This window comes from Thamnophis sirtalis, unplaced genomic scaffold (assembly GCF_051295495.1).
Source record: "Thamnophis sirtalis isolate CommonGarterSnake01/CBP01778 unplaced genomic scaffold, rThaSir2_p1.2 scaffold_5, whole genome shotgun sequence".
Lineage (NCBI taxonomy): Eukaryota > Metazoa > Chordata > Lepidosauria > Squamata > Natricidae > Thamnophis > Thamnophis sirtalis.
In genome coordinates this window covers 3130337-3147589 of record NW_028261385.1, presented here as the reverse complement: position 1 = coordinate 3147589, position 17253 = coordinate 3130337, and the positions used below count along the sequence as shown (strand labels likewise).

Sequence of the window (17253 nt, the reverse complement as noted above, 5' to 3'; positions counted from 1 at the left end):
AATTATTTTTTTCAGCACCTTTGTAACTCTGAACGGTCATTAAATGAACTCAGTCAGTGGTTCCCAAACTTGGCAACTTTAAGACTTGTGGACTTCAACTCCCAGAATTCCCCAGCCAGCTTTGAGAATTCTGGGAGTTGAAGTCCACAAGTCTTAAAGTTGCCAAGTTTGGGAACCACTGAACTAAGTCAAGGAGTACCTCTAATGCTAATTTTGCCAGTGGTGGAAAGGTTTACCCAACAGCAGTTGTTAATTTTACCTGTTGCTTTTATCACCTCCTAGACATATGGTGACTCCTAGAATTTTGTAATTGCAGACAGAACAACACAAACACATTTTGATTTGCACACTGCAGTTCACCTGTCTGAGAGACAGCCTTGCCAGACAGTGCTACATCCGAGTGGGATCACAATGAATCGTAAATCCCAAGACGTATTAATATTTGAAAAAGAGGGATTTAAGATAATTCTGGGACAACGGTGCCTTTTTTCAAGAGGCAACTGGAGTTTCTGTTTTTTCTTCGCAGAAGTTTGGCTTCTCATCCAAGAAGTTTCTTGAGCTCTGACTGGATGGTGAAGGAAGGGAAGGATTTATACTCCTTGCAGACAGCTGGTCATTTGCCTCCTTTTAGAGCGTCATTGAGGCCACTTGGAGGTTTATCTCTGTCCTCAGGGTCACCTGAGTGGTGCAAATGGTTCCTGTAGTCTGCAATATTTTCCTCTAGAAATCCATTCCTATTCCCAGACCATTCCAAGGGTCTTCATCTCAAATTGCATAGCTAAAAGTCTGTAGAGATTCTCCCATCAAGAAGTTTCTTGAGCTCTGACTGGATGGTGAGGAAGGGAAGGATTTATACTCCTTGCAGACAGCTGGTCATTTGCATCCTTTTAGAGGGTCGTTGAGGCCACTTGGAGGTTTATCTCTGTCCTCAGGGTCACCTGAGTGCTGCAAATGGTTCCTGTAGTCTGCAATATTTTCCTCTAGAAATCCATTCCTATTCCCACCCCATTCCAAGGGTCTTCATCTCAAATTGCATAGCTAAAAGTCTGTAGAGATTCTCCCATCAAGAAGTTTCTTGAGCTCTGACTGGATGGTGAAGAAGGGAAGGATTTACACTCCTTGCAGACAGCTGGTTATTTGCATCCTTTTAGAGGGTCGTTGAGGCCACTTGGAGGTTTGTCTATGCCATTAGGGTCATTTGTGTCCTTTTATATGGGGTGGGAGTAGGAAGGGATTTCCAGAGGGAAAAAATTGCAGACTACAGGAACCATTTGCACCACTCAGGTGACCCTGAGGACAGAGATAAACCTCCAAGTGGCCTCAACGACCCTCTAAAAGAATGCAAATGATCAGCTGTGTCTGCAAGGAACATAAATCCTTCCTTTCCCCACCATCCAGTCAGAGCTGAAGAAGCTTCTTGAACGAGAAGCAAAACATCTTCAAAGAAAAAACAAGAAAGTCCAGTTGCTTCTTGAAGAAAAAAGCACCTTTGGCACAACCCTGAAGAGCCGAGGTGGTGCAGTGGGTAGAATGCAGTACTGCAGCCACTTCAGCTGACTGCTAAGCTGCAGTTCGGCGGTTCAAATCTCACCAGCTCAAGGTTGACTCAGCCTTCCATCCTTCCGAGGTGGGTAAAATGAGGACCCAGACTGTGGGGACAATATATGCTGACTCTGTAAACCGCTTAGAGAGGGCTGAAAGCCCTATGAAGCGGTATATAAGTCTAACTGCTATTGCTATTGCTAACCCTGACCTGGGTGATGGGAGGATCTCCAGAGACAGAGACAAGAGGAAAATTAGTAAGTGAAGGATTTTTGCTTGAGATTGGTTTAATTATTATAGAACTTTTCAAATTTTGATTCGATAAATTTTGGTTTTGCAGAACCTAAATCTGAACCGGATGCTAATTTATGTTCTGGAGATGACCACTTGACTTCTACAGTATATAAAATGTTACTCAAGAGGAATACGTTAAAGAGCATATGGTAAAACGGGCAAAAAAAAAAAATTCGGTGTAATATAATACCGGATATATGGGGGAAGATACGGACGAATTGACTAAAACTTACACTACATTATAGTTTGAGAGAAAACTTCTATAAAATGATGCATTGCTGGTACGTGACCCCAAGATAGTTTAGTGACAATGTATAAAGGGATTTCTAACAAGTGCTGGAAATGTAGTCGAAATCCAGGTTCATTTTATCCTATGTGGTCTTGCAAATGTATACTAGATAAACATGAACAATGACAGTATGTAGAGATTCTCAATCATCCAAGGTCCTGGTTGTTCCAAAGGTGCTTTTTTCAGGAGGCAACTGGACTTTCTTATTTTTTTTCTTTTGAAGGTATTTCGCTTCTCATCCGAGAAGCTTCTTCAGCTCTGACTGGATGGTGGGGAAGGGAAGGATTTTATATTCCTTGCAGACAGCTGGTCATTTGCATCCTTTTAGAGCAGGGGTCTCCAACCTTGGCCACTTTAAGCCTGGCGGACTTCAACTCCCAGAATTCCCCAGCCAGCTTTGCTGGCTGGGGAATTCTGGGAGTTGAAGTCCAGCAGGCTTAAAGTGGCCAAAGTTGGAGACCCCTGTTTTAGAGGGTCGTTGAGGCCACCTGGAGGTCAACCTGGGGAATTCTGGGAGTTGAAGTCCAGCAGGCTTAAAGTGGCCAAAGTTGGAGACCCCTGTTTTAGAGGGGCGTTGAGGCCACCTGGAGGTCAACCTGGGGAATTCTGGGAGTTGAAGTCCAGCAGGCTTAAAGTGGCCAAAGTTGGAGAGCCCTGTTTTAGAGGGTCTTTGAGGCCACCTGGAGGTCAACCTGGGGAATTCTGGGAGTTGAAGTCCAGCAGGCTTAAAGTGGCCAAAGTTGGAGAGCCCTGTTTTAGAGGGTCGTTGAGGCCACCTGGAGGTCAACCTGTATCCTCAGGGTCACCTGAGTGGTGCAAATGGTTCCTGTAGTCTGCCATTTTTCCCTCTGGAAATCCATTCCTACTCCCACACCATTCCAAGGGTCTTCATCCCAAAGTATATGGCTAAAGGTCTGTAGAGATTCTCCGTCCTCTAGGTCATGGTTGTCCCAAAGATGCTTTTTTAAAATCCTTCCATTTCCCCACCATCCAGTCAGAGCTGAAGAAGCGTCTTGGATGAGAAGCAAAACGTCGTCAAAAGAAAAAAAAACCAGTCCAGTTGCCTCCTGAAAAAAAGCACCTTTGGGGACATAAAACAACAATAATGCAATATATATATATATATTCTAAGATACGAATATTAATGAAAGCTGAAGCATTTGTTTTTCTTTTAGGTGTGATGGACAAGTCAATTGAGAAACAATTTGGGGCGGTGACGTCTGCGAGGATTGCACTTGCCAAACACTGGAAAAGGAAAAAGGGATGCCGATTGTTGGAGAGTGGATTTTGAAATGGACTAAATTAGCAGAGATGGCGAAATTAATGGCTTTGTTCAGAGATAATGGGCTAGACAGCTTTATGGGAGACTGGAAACCATTTGTGGACTTTCTACGCGCCAAATACAATAACAGTTGCTTAACAGAGGGATTTGAAGACTAGTGTAAGGCTTAGTTTAGACAACTGCTTTTTCTTCTTTATTATATCTGTATGTATGTGTGAATGCATGTATGTATTGTGTTTGTGTGTGTGTGTGTGTGTTTCTCCAAAAACAGGACAACTGCTTTTTATATTGTATTGTATTGTACTGTACTGTACTATATTATTATATTATATTAATTACATTACATTACATTATATTATATATTATTATATATTATTATATTATATTGTATTATATATTATATTTATTGTTATGTTATTATATTACATTACTATACCATACTATCTTATTATATTTATTATATTATTTTATATAACATAATATCTAAGGTATATCTAAGGTACTGGCCATGCCCACCCCACCGATGACAACCTTAACTAGGGCTTATTTTTGGGGTAGGGCTTATAGTAGAAGCACACTACAATCAGGTTGGGTTTTATTTTAGGGGTAGGTCTTATTTTCGAGGAAACAGGTATGTGTATGTATACAGGAGGAGAGAGGGAGGGGGAGAGAGGGAGGCTGATGTAAAAGGGGAACAGAATCTACTGGTTTTTCTTTTTTTCTTCCCCAGCACCCAGCCAGGACAGAGGCTACATGTTAAATATTAATTTTAATTGATCGTGTTTTCTTCTTTTTTGGTGCACATTTTTTGCTCTTTTCTTAGGGTTAACTGTATGCTTTGTTGTTTCATTTTGTTTCTTTGGTTTTCTGTTTTGTATTTTACTTTTTATGATAAAACAATAGAGAATATGTTTTTTTTAAATTAATTGCAAATCTTTTTTTAAGTCCTACTGATTTCTCTGCTCTGCAGATCTTCCATGAAACCCTCCTATATTACCACCTCTTACAATACTAGACAACACAGTATCAAGAGTAGAGACCTTCACATTTCTAGGGTCTTCTATATCTCAAGACCTAAAATGGACATGAAAAATGTCATCAAAAAATCACAAGAAAGAATGTTCCTTCTGTGCCAATTCAAGAAGCTCAAACTGCCCAAGGAGCTGCTGATTCTGTTCTACGGAGGAAGGATTGAGTCTGTCATCTGCACCTCCACAACTGTCTGGTTTGGCTCTGCAACCCAACAAGACAGACCCGGACTCCAGAGGTTAATCAGAACTGCAGAAGAAACAATGGCTGCCAACCTGCCTTCCGTTGAGGGTCTGTAACACTGCAGGAGTCAAAAAGAGGGCTGTGAAAATATCTACAGACCCCTCACATCCTGGACATAAATTGTGTCAACTCCTACACTCAAAACGATGCTGTAGAGCACCGCACACCAGAACAACTAGACACAAGGACAGTTTTTTGCTGAACGCCATCACTCTGCTGAACAAATAATTCCCTCACCAGTCACACTATTCACTAAGGCTGCATTGCTATTACTATTAGTTTTCTCATCGTTCCTATCACCCATCTCCTCCCACTTATGACTGTATGGCTGTAGCTTTGTTGCTTGTATCCTTATGATTTATACTGATATTGTTTCCTGACTGCTTATTTGAACCCTGTGACTATCATTAAGTGTTGTACCTTAGGATTCTTGACGAATGTATCTTGTCTTTTTATGTACACTGGGAGCAGATGCACCAAAGACAAATTCCTTGTGTGTCCAATCACACTTGGCTAATAAAATATTCTATTCCATTCCATCCCATATTTCTGTTCTGTTCTATATTTTTATTCCATTCCATATTCCTATTCTATTCTATTCTGTTCTATTCCATATTTCTATTCCATATTTCTATTCTATTCCATTCCATATTCCTATTCTATTCTGTTCTATTCCATTCTACTCTATTCTATTCATATTTCTATTCCATTCCATTCCATATTCCTATTCTATTCTGTTCTATTCTATTCCATTCTACTCTACTCTATTCTATTCCATATTTCTATTCCATTCCATATTCCTATTCTATTCTATTCTGTTCTATTCCATATTTCTATTCCATTCCATTCCATATTCCTATTCTATTGTTCTGTTCTATTCTATTCCATTCTACTCTATTCTATTCCATATTCCTATTCTATTCTGTTCTATTCTATTCCATTCTACTCTACTCTATTCCATATTTCTATTCCATTCCATATTCCTATTCTGTTCTATTCCATATTTCTATTCCATTCCATATTCCTATTCTATTGTTCTATTCTATTCCATTCTACTCTACTCTATTCTATTCCATATTTCTATTCCATTCCATATTCCTATTCTATTGTTCTGTTCTATTCTATTCCATTCTACTCTACTCTATTCTGTTCCATATTTCTATTCCATTCCATATTCCTATTCTATTCTGTTCTGTTCTATTCCATTCTACTCTACTCTACTCTATTCTATTCTATTCCATATTTCTATTCCATTCCATATTCCGATTCTATTCTGTTCTATTCCATATTTCTATTCCATTCCATATTCCTATTCTATTCTGTTCTATTCTATCCATTCTACTCTACTCTATTCCATATTTCTATTCCATTCCATTCCATATTCCTATTCTATTTTATTCTATTCAACATGGAAGCAAAAGTTGGACTTTTAAGAATAAAGTTGTGAAACAGATTCGCTGGACAGGGCCAGCTCAGGAATTCTGGAGTTGAAGTCCCCCAGTCATAAAGGAGCCATCATTCCCCACCTCTAGCTACAATAAAAGAAGGAAGCCGAAAGGACAGGAGTGGAGTTGCCTGCTCACCTGGGTGCTGTAAAGGGCGCTGGAGAGAGGAAAAGGAAGGCCGCTAATAAATCCACGGCCTCCTCCGTGAGGCTGTCGCTGAGCAACTGAGCGTTGATCCATCGCTTGGCCAGACGGCAGCTGCCGCTAAAAGCCGGATATTGTTGCTGCAACCTGTTGGGGAAGAAAAGTGACACATTGAGGACTAGAACCTTCTGAAGATCCCAAGACAGGGGTGCCAAACTCAAGGCCCACAGGGTGCTGAAAGCTGGACCGCGGGACCGGGCTGGAAATATCAAAGACCGGCCCGCGGTGCCTTTGCCAGCCAAAACGGGCTCCGCACAGCTCATTTTTGGCCAGCAGACTCTGCAGGAGGCCGGGGAGGTGGAAAATGGGCCGGGGGGGGGGGGGATTGCACAGAGCCTCCACGTCAGAGTACTCACGGGAGGACTGGAGAACAATTATGTGGCCTCTTACATGCCTGATCTGGACAGAAACAGACAACATCCTATGTTAATACTACAGTTTAATGCCAGATTTTACATAATGTAGGTCCATTTAATCTACAATCAACCATCTATTCTATATTCTATATTCTATATTCTGTATTCTATATTCTGTATTCTATATTTTTCATTCTATATTCTGTATCCTATATTCTATATGCTGTATTCTGTATTCTATATTTTGATTTCTATATTCTGTATTCTATATTCTTCATTCTATATTCTTTATTCTATATTCTTCATTCTATATTCTGTATTCTATATTCTGTATTCTATATTCTTCATTCTATATTCTGTATTCTATATTCCGTATTTATATTCTGTATTCTTCATTCTATATTCTGTATTCTGTATCCTGCATTCGGTATTCAATATTCTGTATTCTATATTCTGTATTCTATATTCCGGATTCTATATTCTGTATTCTATATTCTTCATTCTATATTCTGTATTCTGTATCCTGCATTCAGTATTCAATATTCTGAATTCTGTATTCTATATTCTGTATTCCATATTCCGTATTCTATATTCTATATTCTTCATTCTATATTCTGTATTCTATATTCTGTATTCTATATTCTTCATTCTATATTCTGTATTCTATATTCTGTATTCTTCATTCTATATTCTGTATTCTGTATCCTGCATTCGGTATTCAATATTCTGAATTCTGTATTCTATATTCTGTATTCTATATTCTGTATTCTATATTCTGTATTCTATATTCCGGATTCTATATTCTGTATTCTATATTCCGGATTCTATATTCTGTATTCTATATTCTTCATTTTATATTCTGTATTCTGTATCCTGCATTCAGTATTCAATATTCTGAATTCTGTATTCTATATTCTGTATTCTATATTCCATATTCTGTATTCTATATTCTATATTCTTCATTCTATATTCTGTATTCTATATTCTTCATTCTATATTCTTCATTCTATATTCTTCATTCTATATTCTGTATTCGGTATTCAATATTCTGAATTCTGAATTCTGTATTCTGTATTCTATATTCTATATTCTGTATTTTATTATTCGTTGAATAATAAAAATACAATAGTAAAAATAGGTTTTCCTGCCTGGAAAACCAATCTACTATTAAACAATGGGGTATAAACCTAGAAATAAAAAGTAAAGTGGAGTATGAAGAATAAGTAATAAATGCTTGCCCATAATATCTGGTAGAAGAGATAGGAAAATGGTTAAAGAACTGTGGAAAGAAAGAAAGAAAGAAAGAAAGAAAGAAAGAAAGAAAGAAAGAAAGAAAGAAAAGAAAGAAAGAAAGAAAGAAAGAAAGAAGCGGGGGGGGGGAGGAATGCATCTTGAGTCTGTGTCAAATGCCTACTATGGCCACGCCCGCCCAGCCACGCCCACCATTTTAATGGCCAACATTTAAAGCCAACAATTTCTGTTGTTAAGTGAGACATTTGTTAAACCCCATTTTACGACCTTTCCTGCCACAGTTGTTAAGTGGATCACTGCAGTTGCTAAATTAGTATCCTGGTTGTTAAGCGAATCTGGCTCCCCAGAAGGTTGCAAAAGAGGATCGGATGACCTCGAGAGGCGGTCATACATACAAACCAGATGCCGATTGTTAACGATCCTGTCACTTTTTTTCAGTGCTGCGGTAACTTTGAACCGTCACTAAATGAACTGTTATAAGTTGAGGACTCCCGGTATATCCCCCCCGAAAGAGCACAAGAGGACTGGATCCAAGCAGAGCGGGCTTGTTCTGACCGAGGCTTCCCAAGAGCATGAAACAAATTCTTTGTCCCGAAAAAACCCCTTTTATTAATTTCCTGTGAATTCTGCTCCTTCACATCCAGCAAAGTCTTTCCAGGGAGGATTTATAGTCACAGACTTTATCTGGCTTGGAGAGCTGCCAGGCCGATCTCTGCAGAACTTGGCAAAGAGTCTCGGAGAGTCTCAAACCAATGAAGCGAACTAATTGTCTCCTGCAAACTCCACTCCCTTTTCGCTCCTCTTTTATTTCCTCTGGGAGGGGCCATTCATCGTGCACCCGTGGCCTTACTCTAAGTCGACCCGTGTTCTTTAGCTCTTCCCTTCGTCTGGCAACTCTGCGCATGCACACACTGGGAACAGGCTACAGGCTGTTCTTCTGCCTCACTGATGTCTGACTCCGAAGGCAGCTGATAGCTGGCATACGGCCCTGGCCCCCTCTCTGCCTCCGACACAGAGCCCTCATCAGAGCCTTCCCCAGACTCCAGGACTGGCCCATCTTCCTCCCCAACCTCCTCACTGTCTGAATCAGCTGCCAGCTGTGCTGGCTGCTGGCGGGCCACAACTCTCTTACCCGTGTAGCGAGCTAGTCAAGAAAGGCAGATGTAAAGTCTCCCAGTTCCAGCTGCTGAGATTCTGGGGTGTCCTGGTACTTCAGCATCCCTTCTGGGGTGACCAATTCCTTTAGGATCTGGGGCTCTCGATGGTAGGCCACTTGAAGGCGGAAGACGTAGCCATCCTACAGAAATACCCCCCAAAATAGAAATTACAACCAGGTCCTTCCCTGCTTTTCTCCGTCCCAACTTTGCTGGGAAGTCTCTGTATCCCCGTTTCTTTAAGACAGATAGTGGAATAGAATAAGAATAGAATAGAGTTGAAAGGGGCCTTAGAGGTCTTCTAGTCCAACCCCCTGCTTAGGCAGGAAACCCTATACCACTTCAGACAACTGGTTGTCCAATCTATCCTTAAAAACTTCCAGTGTTGGAGTATTCACAACTTCTGGAGGCAAGCAGTTCCACGGGTTAATTGTTCTCACTGTCAGGAAAATTCCTCCTTAGTTCTAAGTTGTTTCTCTCCTTGATTAGTTTCCATCCGTTGCTTTCCCCCCGCCCCCCTGCCTTCTGCTGCTTTGGAAAATAGCTTGACTCCCTCTTCTTTGTGGCAGCCCCTTAGTGACTGCTATCATGTCTCCCCTAGTCCTTCTTTTCATTAAACTAGACCTACCCAGTTCCTGCAACCGTTCTTCATATGTTTTAGTCTCCAGTCCCCTAATCCTCTTTCCTGCTCTTCTCTGCACTCTTTCCAGAGTCTCCAGATCTTTTCTACATCGTGGCGACCAAAACTGGATGCAAATATTCCAAGTGTGGCCTTACCAAGGCCTTATAAAGTGGCATTAAGACTTCACGTGATCTTGATTCCATCCCTCTGTTGATGCAGCCTAGAACTGTGTTGGCTTTTTTGGCAGCTGCTGCCCACGGCTGGCTCCTATTTAAACGGTTGTCCACTAGGACTCCAAGATCCCTCTCACAGTTACTACTATTGAGTACAAGGTACCACCTATCCTTTACCTGGGCATTTTGTAAATGTAGAACCTTACTTTTTCCACCGTTGAATTTCATTTTTGTTAAACAGCACGCAGTGTTCAAGTCTGTCAAGCATACAGTTCTTGAGTTACAACCACAATTGGACCCAAGAATTCCATTGCTAAGCAAGACAGTTGAGTGCATCCTGCCCCGTTTTAGGACTTCTCTTAGCACAACTGTTAAGCGAACAATAGTTTATGGTTTTCTCACTGCAGTTTAATAAGTGAGTAAGCCAGTTGTTTATTGAATCCAGCTTCCCCATGGACTTGTCGGGATCACGTGATCCTGGGAAGCTGCAACAGTCATAAGGACATGCCCGTTGCCAAGCCTCTGGATTTTGGTCACGTGACCCGGGATATGCTGCCACAGACGTAAATGTGGAAAACGATCATCCGTTCACTGCTGTTGTAACTTCAAATGGTCACTAAACAAAAGGCTATAAGGCCAGGACTGCCTAAATTTTCTCTAGGGCTGGAAAGGAGAAAAGAGAGGGATAGAGGGAGGGAGGGAGGGGTGAATGAGTGAGGGAGAAATGGAGGAAGGATGGAAAGAGGGAAGGGGAGGGACAGAGGGAGGATGGGAGGGAGGAAAAAAGGAAGGAAAGAAATAAGGAAGGAAGGAAGGGAGGGAGGGAGGGAAGGAAGGAAGGAAGGAAGGAAGGGAGAGAGAGAGAGGAAGGAAGGGGAGCGGGAGAGAGGAAGGTTGGATGATGGATGGATGGAAAATAATAGAGAAGGAAAGGAGATAAGAGAGATAAATAGAAAAAAGGAAAGGGAGGGGAGAGGGATAGAGAGGAAGGATGGATGGAAGGAAGGAAAGGAAGAAAGATAATAGTGAAGGAAGGGAAGGAGGGAGGAAGAGTGGGAGGAAGGAAGGAAGATAATAGAGATGGGTGGGTGGGTGGGTGGGTGGGTGGGTGGGTGGGTGGATGGATGGATGGAAGGAAGGAAGGAAGGAAAGAAAGAAAAAGATCAAAGAGGGAAGGATAGAAGATAATATATAGTGAAGGAAGGGAGGGAGGGAGGGAGGGAGGGAGGTTGGATGATGGATGGAAGAAACAGAGGAATAAGATAATAGAGAATGAAGGGAGTGGGGGAGATAATATAGATGGAAGAGAGGAAGGAAGGGGTGAGAGGAAAATAATAGAGAAGAGAGATAAATCGAAGGAAGGAAGGGGAGGGAGAGGGGTAGAGAGAAGGGATGGATGGAAGGAAGGAAAAGAAGAAAGATAATAGTGAAGGAAGGGAAATAGGGGAGAAGAGTGGGAGGAAGGAAGGAAGATAATAGAGATGGGTGGATGGATGGAAGGAAGGAAGAAGATCAAAGAGGGAAGGATAGCAGATAATATATAGTGAAGGAAGAGAGAGGAAGGAGGGAGGGAGGGACGGTGAGGCTCTAGGATTATCACCTTATGTATATCGGTGTAGGTGGTGGCTGGCCGGCACAGCAGGTGTGTTGCTGGTTCAGGACTTCCGCCAGCTGCATCTGGAAAGCGGCTTTGATGCGCTGAATGGCCTCCTTGTTCCGAGGCCACTGACCGCTTCCCTCCATCTGGCAAATCACTGGAATGAGAGAAGGAACATCCCCAAGAGAGCCATGGTCAACCACGGATCCTTGAGCCCTGCTGAAGAAGCATCACAGCAAGGACCCAGCCCTCCCCTCCACCTGGTAGACAGCTGGGCAGCTGCCTCTGGAGGGTCAGCACCTCTGGGATGGGCTGTTTTTAATGGCCTCCTTCCCCCCCCCCCCCATGTCCTCAGGTTACGACTGTAACAGAGCTGGCCATCCCAGCAATAACTCATCATCATCTTATTTTAATGACCCCAGAATCCCTTGTATGGGGGTGGAGTCTGTGCAATTAAATGGAGCTGAGTGTTTACTGGCCGGATGCCCTTCCCCGTTGCCAATGCGGAGTTTTGTTCGGCAGATACATTCTCATTGTGCCCAGAGAGAGAAATATCTGCCTCTACCTAGGATTGAACTCACAGCCTCTTGATTGTGAGGGGAGAGCTCCACCACTAGGCCACCGCAGCACTTACAGCAGTAACTCATGATGGACATAAAAAACAGATTTTATGGCCTATTTGGCGGTGATAAGTGGATCTTAAGTGAATTTGTGCTCCTTAAGCAAATCCGTGGTGAAATGAATCAATAATCACTATGGCGTGGTTTTGCCATAAGTGGGCTACTTTGGGTTGGCCATCGGAGTAACTGAATTCAGCAAAGTTGGATTTTAGCAGGTCTGTTTCCTGCTCAAGATCCTTATAACACAGCTTTCCTCCTTCCTCAAGTCAAGTCAACTCACCATGTGTTGAATTTATATTTACCAACAAAGAAATAGACTAGTATAGATCTATTTCAAGCTATTTAGCTCTCATCAGCTAGCCATACCCTTCCGGGATTCGAAGCCAGATTGCTTGCATATTAGGTAGATGTATTAAACCTCTAAGCCACGGATTCTCCTCCTCCTTTGTCAGCTGTACCAGAGGAGAGATTACCGTATTTTTCAGAGTATAAGACGCACCTTTTTTCCTCAAAAAAGAGGCTGAAAATCTGGGTGCGTCTTATACGTCGAATACAGCATTTTTGCCTCTATTTTTCAACGTCAACACAAAACCTCAGAAACACACACAGGCACAGTGTCTATATGCAACAACGGTAACTAAGTGATGAAAAAGCTGGGCTAGGTAGCTCCTTATCAAACCTGCAGCGTTAGAAGAGGCCTCAAAGTCCAACTCTCTGTTCAACACAGGAACCCGAATGAAAGCAACTCAAATTAATCCACCCAGCTCTACCACAATCTCTCTAGATAACAGGCAAGCATCCTTATCTTTAGATCATTTTACCTCTCTAGATAATGGGTGTTAAGCGTCAAACCGTTCTTGCCTTTAGATAATTATTCTAACGTTCAACTTGAGTCCCTGTTCCTGTAATGGGGGTTTCTTAACCCAGTGTTTTTCAACCACTGTGCCGCGGCACACTAGTGTGCCGTGACATAGTGTAAGGTGTGCCGTGGGAGAATTACTTTATATATAGTCAATATAGGCACAGAGTTAAATTTTTTTAACATTTTCTAATGGTGGTGTGCCTCGTGATTTTTTTTCATGAAAAAAGTGTGCCTTTGCACAAAAAAGGTTGAAAAACACTGTCTTAACCCATAAGCTGAAAACTAAGCAGATATGGTCTTTTTTAAGCCCCCTGATCCCAACGTCTACGTGGCCAACTTCCGTCACTGCTTTTTTGAGATTGAGAGATTTGAGATTTGTTTTATTTATACGCCGCCCTATTCCCAGCGGGACTCAGGGCGGTGAACAACTCAGGGGGGAAAGGGAACACAAATGTACAAGACAAGCATTTAAAAATAGCCAACAGCCACACAGGTCGAGAGGGGAAGGGAGCTCATCAACCCCAGGCCTGCCGACACAGCCAGGTTTTAACGGCTTTTTGGAAGCCCTGGAGAGAGGTGAGGGTCCGGATCTCTGCGGGGAGTTCGTTCCAAAGGGCCGGAGCTGCCACAGAGAAGGCCCTCCCCCGGGTAGTAGCCAGGTGGCATTGGCTGGTAGATGGAACCCGGAGGAGGCCTGCTCTGTGTGATCTAATGGGTCTGTGGGAGGTAATTGGCAGCAGGCGGTCTCTCAAGTATTAGGTATTTAGGTATTTAGGTATTTATTGGGATTTATATGCCGCCCTTTTCCCTGAGGGGACTCAGGGCGGCTTACAACCACAGGGGAGGGGAGGTGCAAGGTCAAAACAAAACAATATGTGAACAACAAAAAAATAATAAAACACAACTTTCATTCAGCAATCAAACACTCGGGCGGGTAATTGGAAGCCTATCCCCAGGCCTGCTGGGAGAGCCAGATCTTGAGGGCTGCGCGGAAGGTCTGGATAGTGGTGAGGGTGCGGATCTCCATGGGGAGCTCGTTCCATAGGGTCGGGGCAGCAACAGAAAAGGCTCTCCTCCGTGTGGTCGCCAGTCGGCATTGACTGGCAGATGGAATTCGGAGGAGGCCCAGTCTGTGCGATCTAATTGGTCGATTTAGGGAGGTAATCGGCAGAAGGCGGTCTCTCAAGTACCCAGATCCACTACCATGGAGTGCTTTAAAGATGGTCATCAGTATCCTGAAGCGCACCCGGAGACCAACAGGTAGCCAGTGCAGCTCGCGGAGGACAGGTGTAACGTGGGCGAACCGCGGTGCGCCCACTATCACTCGCGCGGCTGCATTTTGGACTAGCTGTAGTCGCCGGATGCACTTCAGGGGCAACCCCATGTAGAGCCCATTGCAGTATTCCAGTCTAGAGATCACAAGGGCTCGAATGACTGTTGTGAGAGCCCCCCGATCTAAGTAGGGCCGCAACTGACGGACCAGGCGAACCTGGGCAAATGCCCCCCTGGTCACAGCCGACAGCTGGTGATCAAGAGTCAGCTGTGGATCCAGGAGGACTCCTAAGTTGCGGACCCTATCTGAGGGGTATAGAATTTGACCCCCCAGCCTAAGCGTTGGTGTATTAGCCAAATTATTGGGGGGGAAACACAACAGCCACTCGGTCTTATCCGGGTTGAGTACCAGTTTGTTAACACTCATCCAGTTCTTAACGGCCTCCAGACCCTGGTTCATCACGTCCACCGCTTCATTGAGTTGGCACGGGGCGGACAGATACAATTGTGTATCGTCCGCATATTGGTGGTATTTTATACCGTGCCTCCGAATGATCTCGCCCAGCGGTTTCATGTATATGTTAAATAGTAGGGGTGATAGGACCGAACCCTGGGGTACCCCACATGTTAGGGGCCTCAGGGACGATCTCTGCCCCCCGACTAACACCGACTGCGACCTGTCCGAGAGGTAGGAGGAGAACCACCGCAGAACAGTGCCTCCCACTCCCACCTCCCGCAGTCGTCGCAGAAGGATACCATGGTCGATGGTATCGAAAGCCGCTGAGAGGTCAAGGAGAACCAGGATGGACGCATAGCCTCCATCTCTGGCCCTCCAGAGATCATCGGTCAATGCGACCAAAGCGGTTTCTGTGCTGTAACCAGGTCTGAAGCCGGACTGGAAGGGGTCAAGATAGCTAGCTTCCTCCAAGGCCCGTTGAAGCTGAAAGGCCACCACCTTCTCCACAACCTTCCCGATAAAGGGAAGGTTGGAGACAGGACGAAAGTTGTTTAAAATGGCTGGATCTAACGATGGTTTCTTTAGGAGGGGTCTCACCACCGCCGTTTTGAGTACGGCGGGGAAGTGCCCCTCCCGAAGGGAGGCGGTGACAACCGCCTGGATCCAGCCATGTGTCACCTCCCTGCTGTTAGCCACCAGCCAGGAGGGACACGGGTCCAGAATACAAGTGGAGGCACTTACAGCTCGGATGGCCTTGTCCACATCCCCAGAGGCAACTTCCTGGAACTCAACCCAGAGCTGATGTGGCAAATGATCCTCCTGTGTCTCAGCTGGGTCTACTGCGGTGGAGTCCAGGTCCGATCGAAACCGAGCTACTTTGTCCGCCAAGAATTGAGCATAATCCTCAGCCCTACCCTGCAAGGGGTTTCCCGCCTCCCTCCTATTAAGGAGGGAGCGGGTTATCCTGAACAGGGCGGCTGGGCGTGACTCGGCGGACGCAACCAAGGAAGAAATATATGATCTTTTTGCAGTTCTTAATGCTCGGACATAGTCCTTGGTGCAGGTAGTTAAGAGTGCTCGGTTTGCCTCGGACCTATCGGACCTCCACTGGTGCTCTAGGCATCTCCTCCGGCGTTTCTTCTCCCGGAGTTCCTCGGTGAACCAGGGAACTCTCCGGGATCCACTGACCCGGAGGGGCCGTAGTGGCGCAATCCGGTCGAGAGACTCCGACGCCGCCGAGTACCAGGCGGCGGCCAGAGTCTCCGCCGAACTGTGGGCGAGGGTATCAGGAATAACCCCAAGCTCCGTCTGGAACCTCAGAGGGTCCATAAGTCGCCTGGGGCGGAACCACCTGGTCGGTTCCTCCTCCCTACGGTGGGGGTTTGGCCTCCGGAAGTCAAGCCTCAGTAGGCAATGGTCTGACCACGACAGGGGTATGATCTCATTACCCCTCAGACCAAGATCACACATCCACTGCTCCGAGAGGAATACGAGGTCGAGCATGTGACCCGCTGCGTGGTTGGGCCCCGAAGTACCCAGATCCAATACCATGAAGGGCATCTTCCAAAACCAGAACCCATCCATTTTCAAAACTTTCAAAACTCCACCCAAGAAAGACTCACAATTAATTTCCTTCCCACCCATCCTGGTGATAATTCCTTGCCTTTTTTAAAAAAAAAACCAAGGTTTTTGTTTTTTTATTACAAATTTTAAGATCTTTTATAAACAAAGTGTTGTCGGGGATTTTTCCCTTTAACATCCTCTCAATATATATAACCCATTTTACATCACCATTCTATTTACAATTCAGCCACATTGTTCTGTTCCCATATTTTTCATCTTAAACTTGTTTTTTTTCTCTCCTTAATACATAAACAGTATCATCAATTGTCCCTTCAAAATTAAACCAAATTATCATTTCATATTCATCTGTTGGTCTGTTTTACTGTAAGTAGCATACATCCTCAAATTCAGTTTTTACATAATAAGCACTTAATTAATTATCCACAATTAATAATGTTAATATAATTCCCTTATATCTTAGTTAACCCAATACTAACCCAATACTATTAACAGTATTAATACATTTCACTTTAATCTACTAATATATCCCTTCTTTCCCTTCCTCCTTCTCTAACCATTTTCTCTTGGTCTCTCAAAAATTCCACTTTTTAAAAAAAAATTCTCTTCTTTCCACCCATTCTCCTAGGTTCTTCTTTTTCTTATTTTTATAATTACTGTATCTTTTCTTCAAAATCCTTTTTTCTCCCTTTCAATTTCATTGTTCTGATATAAATCCTTGCCTTTTATTGGGGCCACGTAAGCAGGACACGGCTTTTCCGCCACGGGGAGAAAGGATGCTAGGCCTTTGATCTTGCCATGGAAGGAATAATCTGGTTTCATGGGAACTGGAGGAAAAGTCTAGGAAAGAATCAGAAAAAAAAACAAATATATGCCAAAATAAGAACGAAAGCGGGGAGGGGGAGGGTTGGTAGAAAAAACTCCTAAAAAATCACTCAAAAATTGATAGCACTTTCCACATTATAGAATACAGAGTTGGA

General features: G+C 43.7%; 1 protein-coding gene across 1 annotated transcript in view; it reads right to left on the bottom strand.

The window, feature by feature from the left end:
- NOL6 (nucleolar protein 6) overlaps positions 1-17253 on the bottom strand; it is a gene marked incomplete in the record, with an annotated part of 95865 nt that overhangs the window by 38432 nt on the left and 40180 nt on the right. Inside the window, 6 exon segments of the mRNA XM_087715314.1 lie at positions 6263-6415; positions 9068-9108; positions 9110-9232; positions 11485-11528; positions 11531-11638; positions 16996-17113. Of these exon segments, the coding sequence (XP_087571440.1) occupies positions 6263-6415; positions 9068-9108; positions 9110-9232; positions 11485-11528; positions 11531-11638; positions 16996-17113 (587 nt within the window).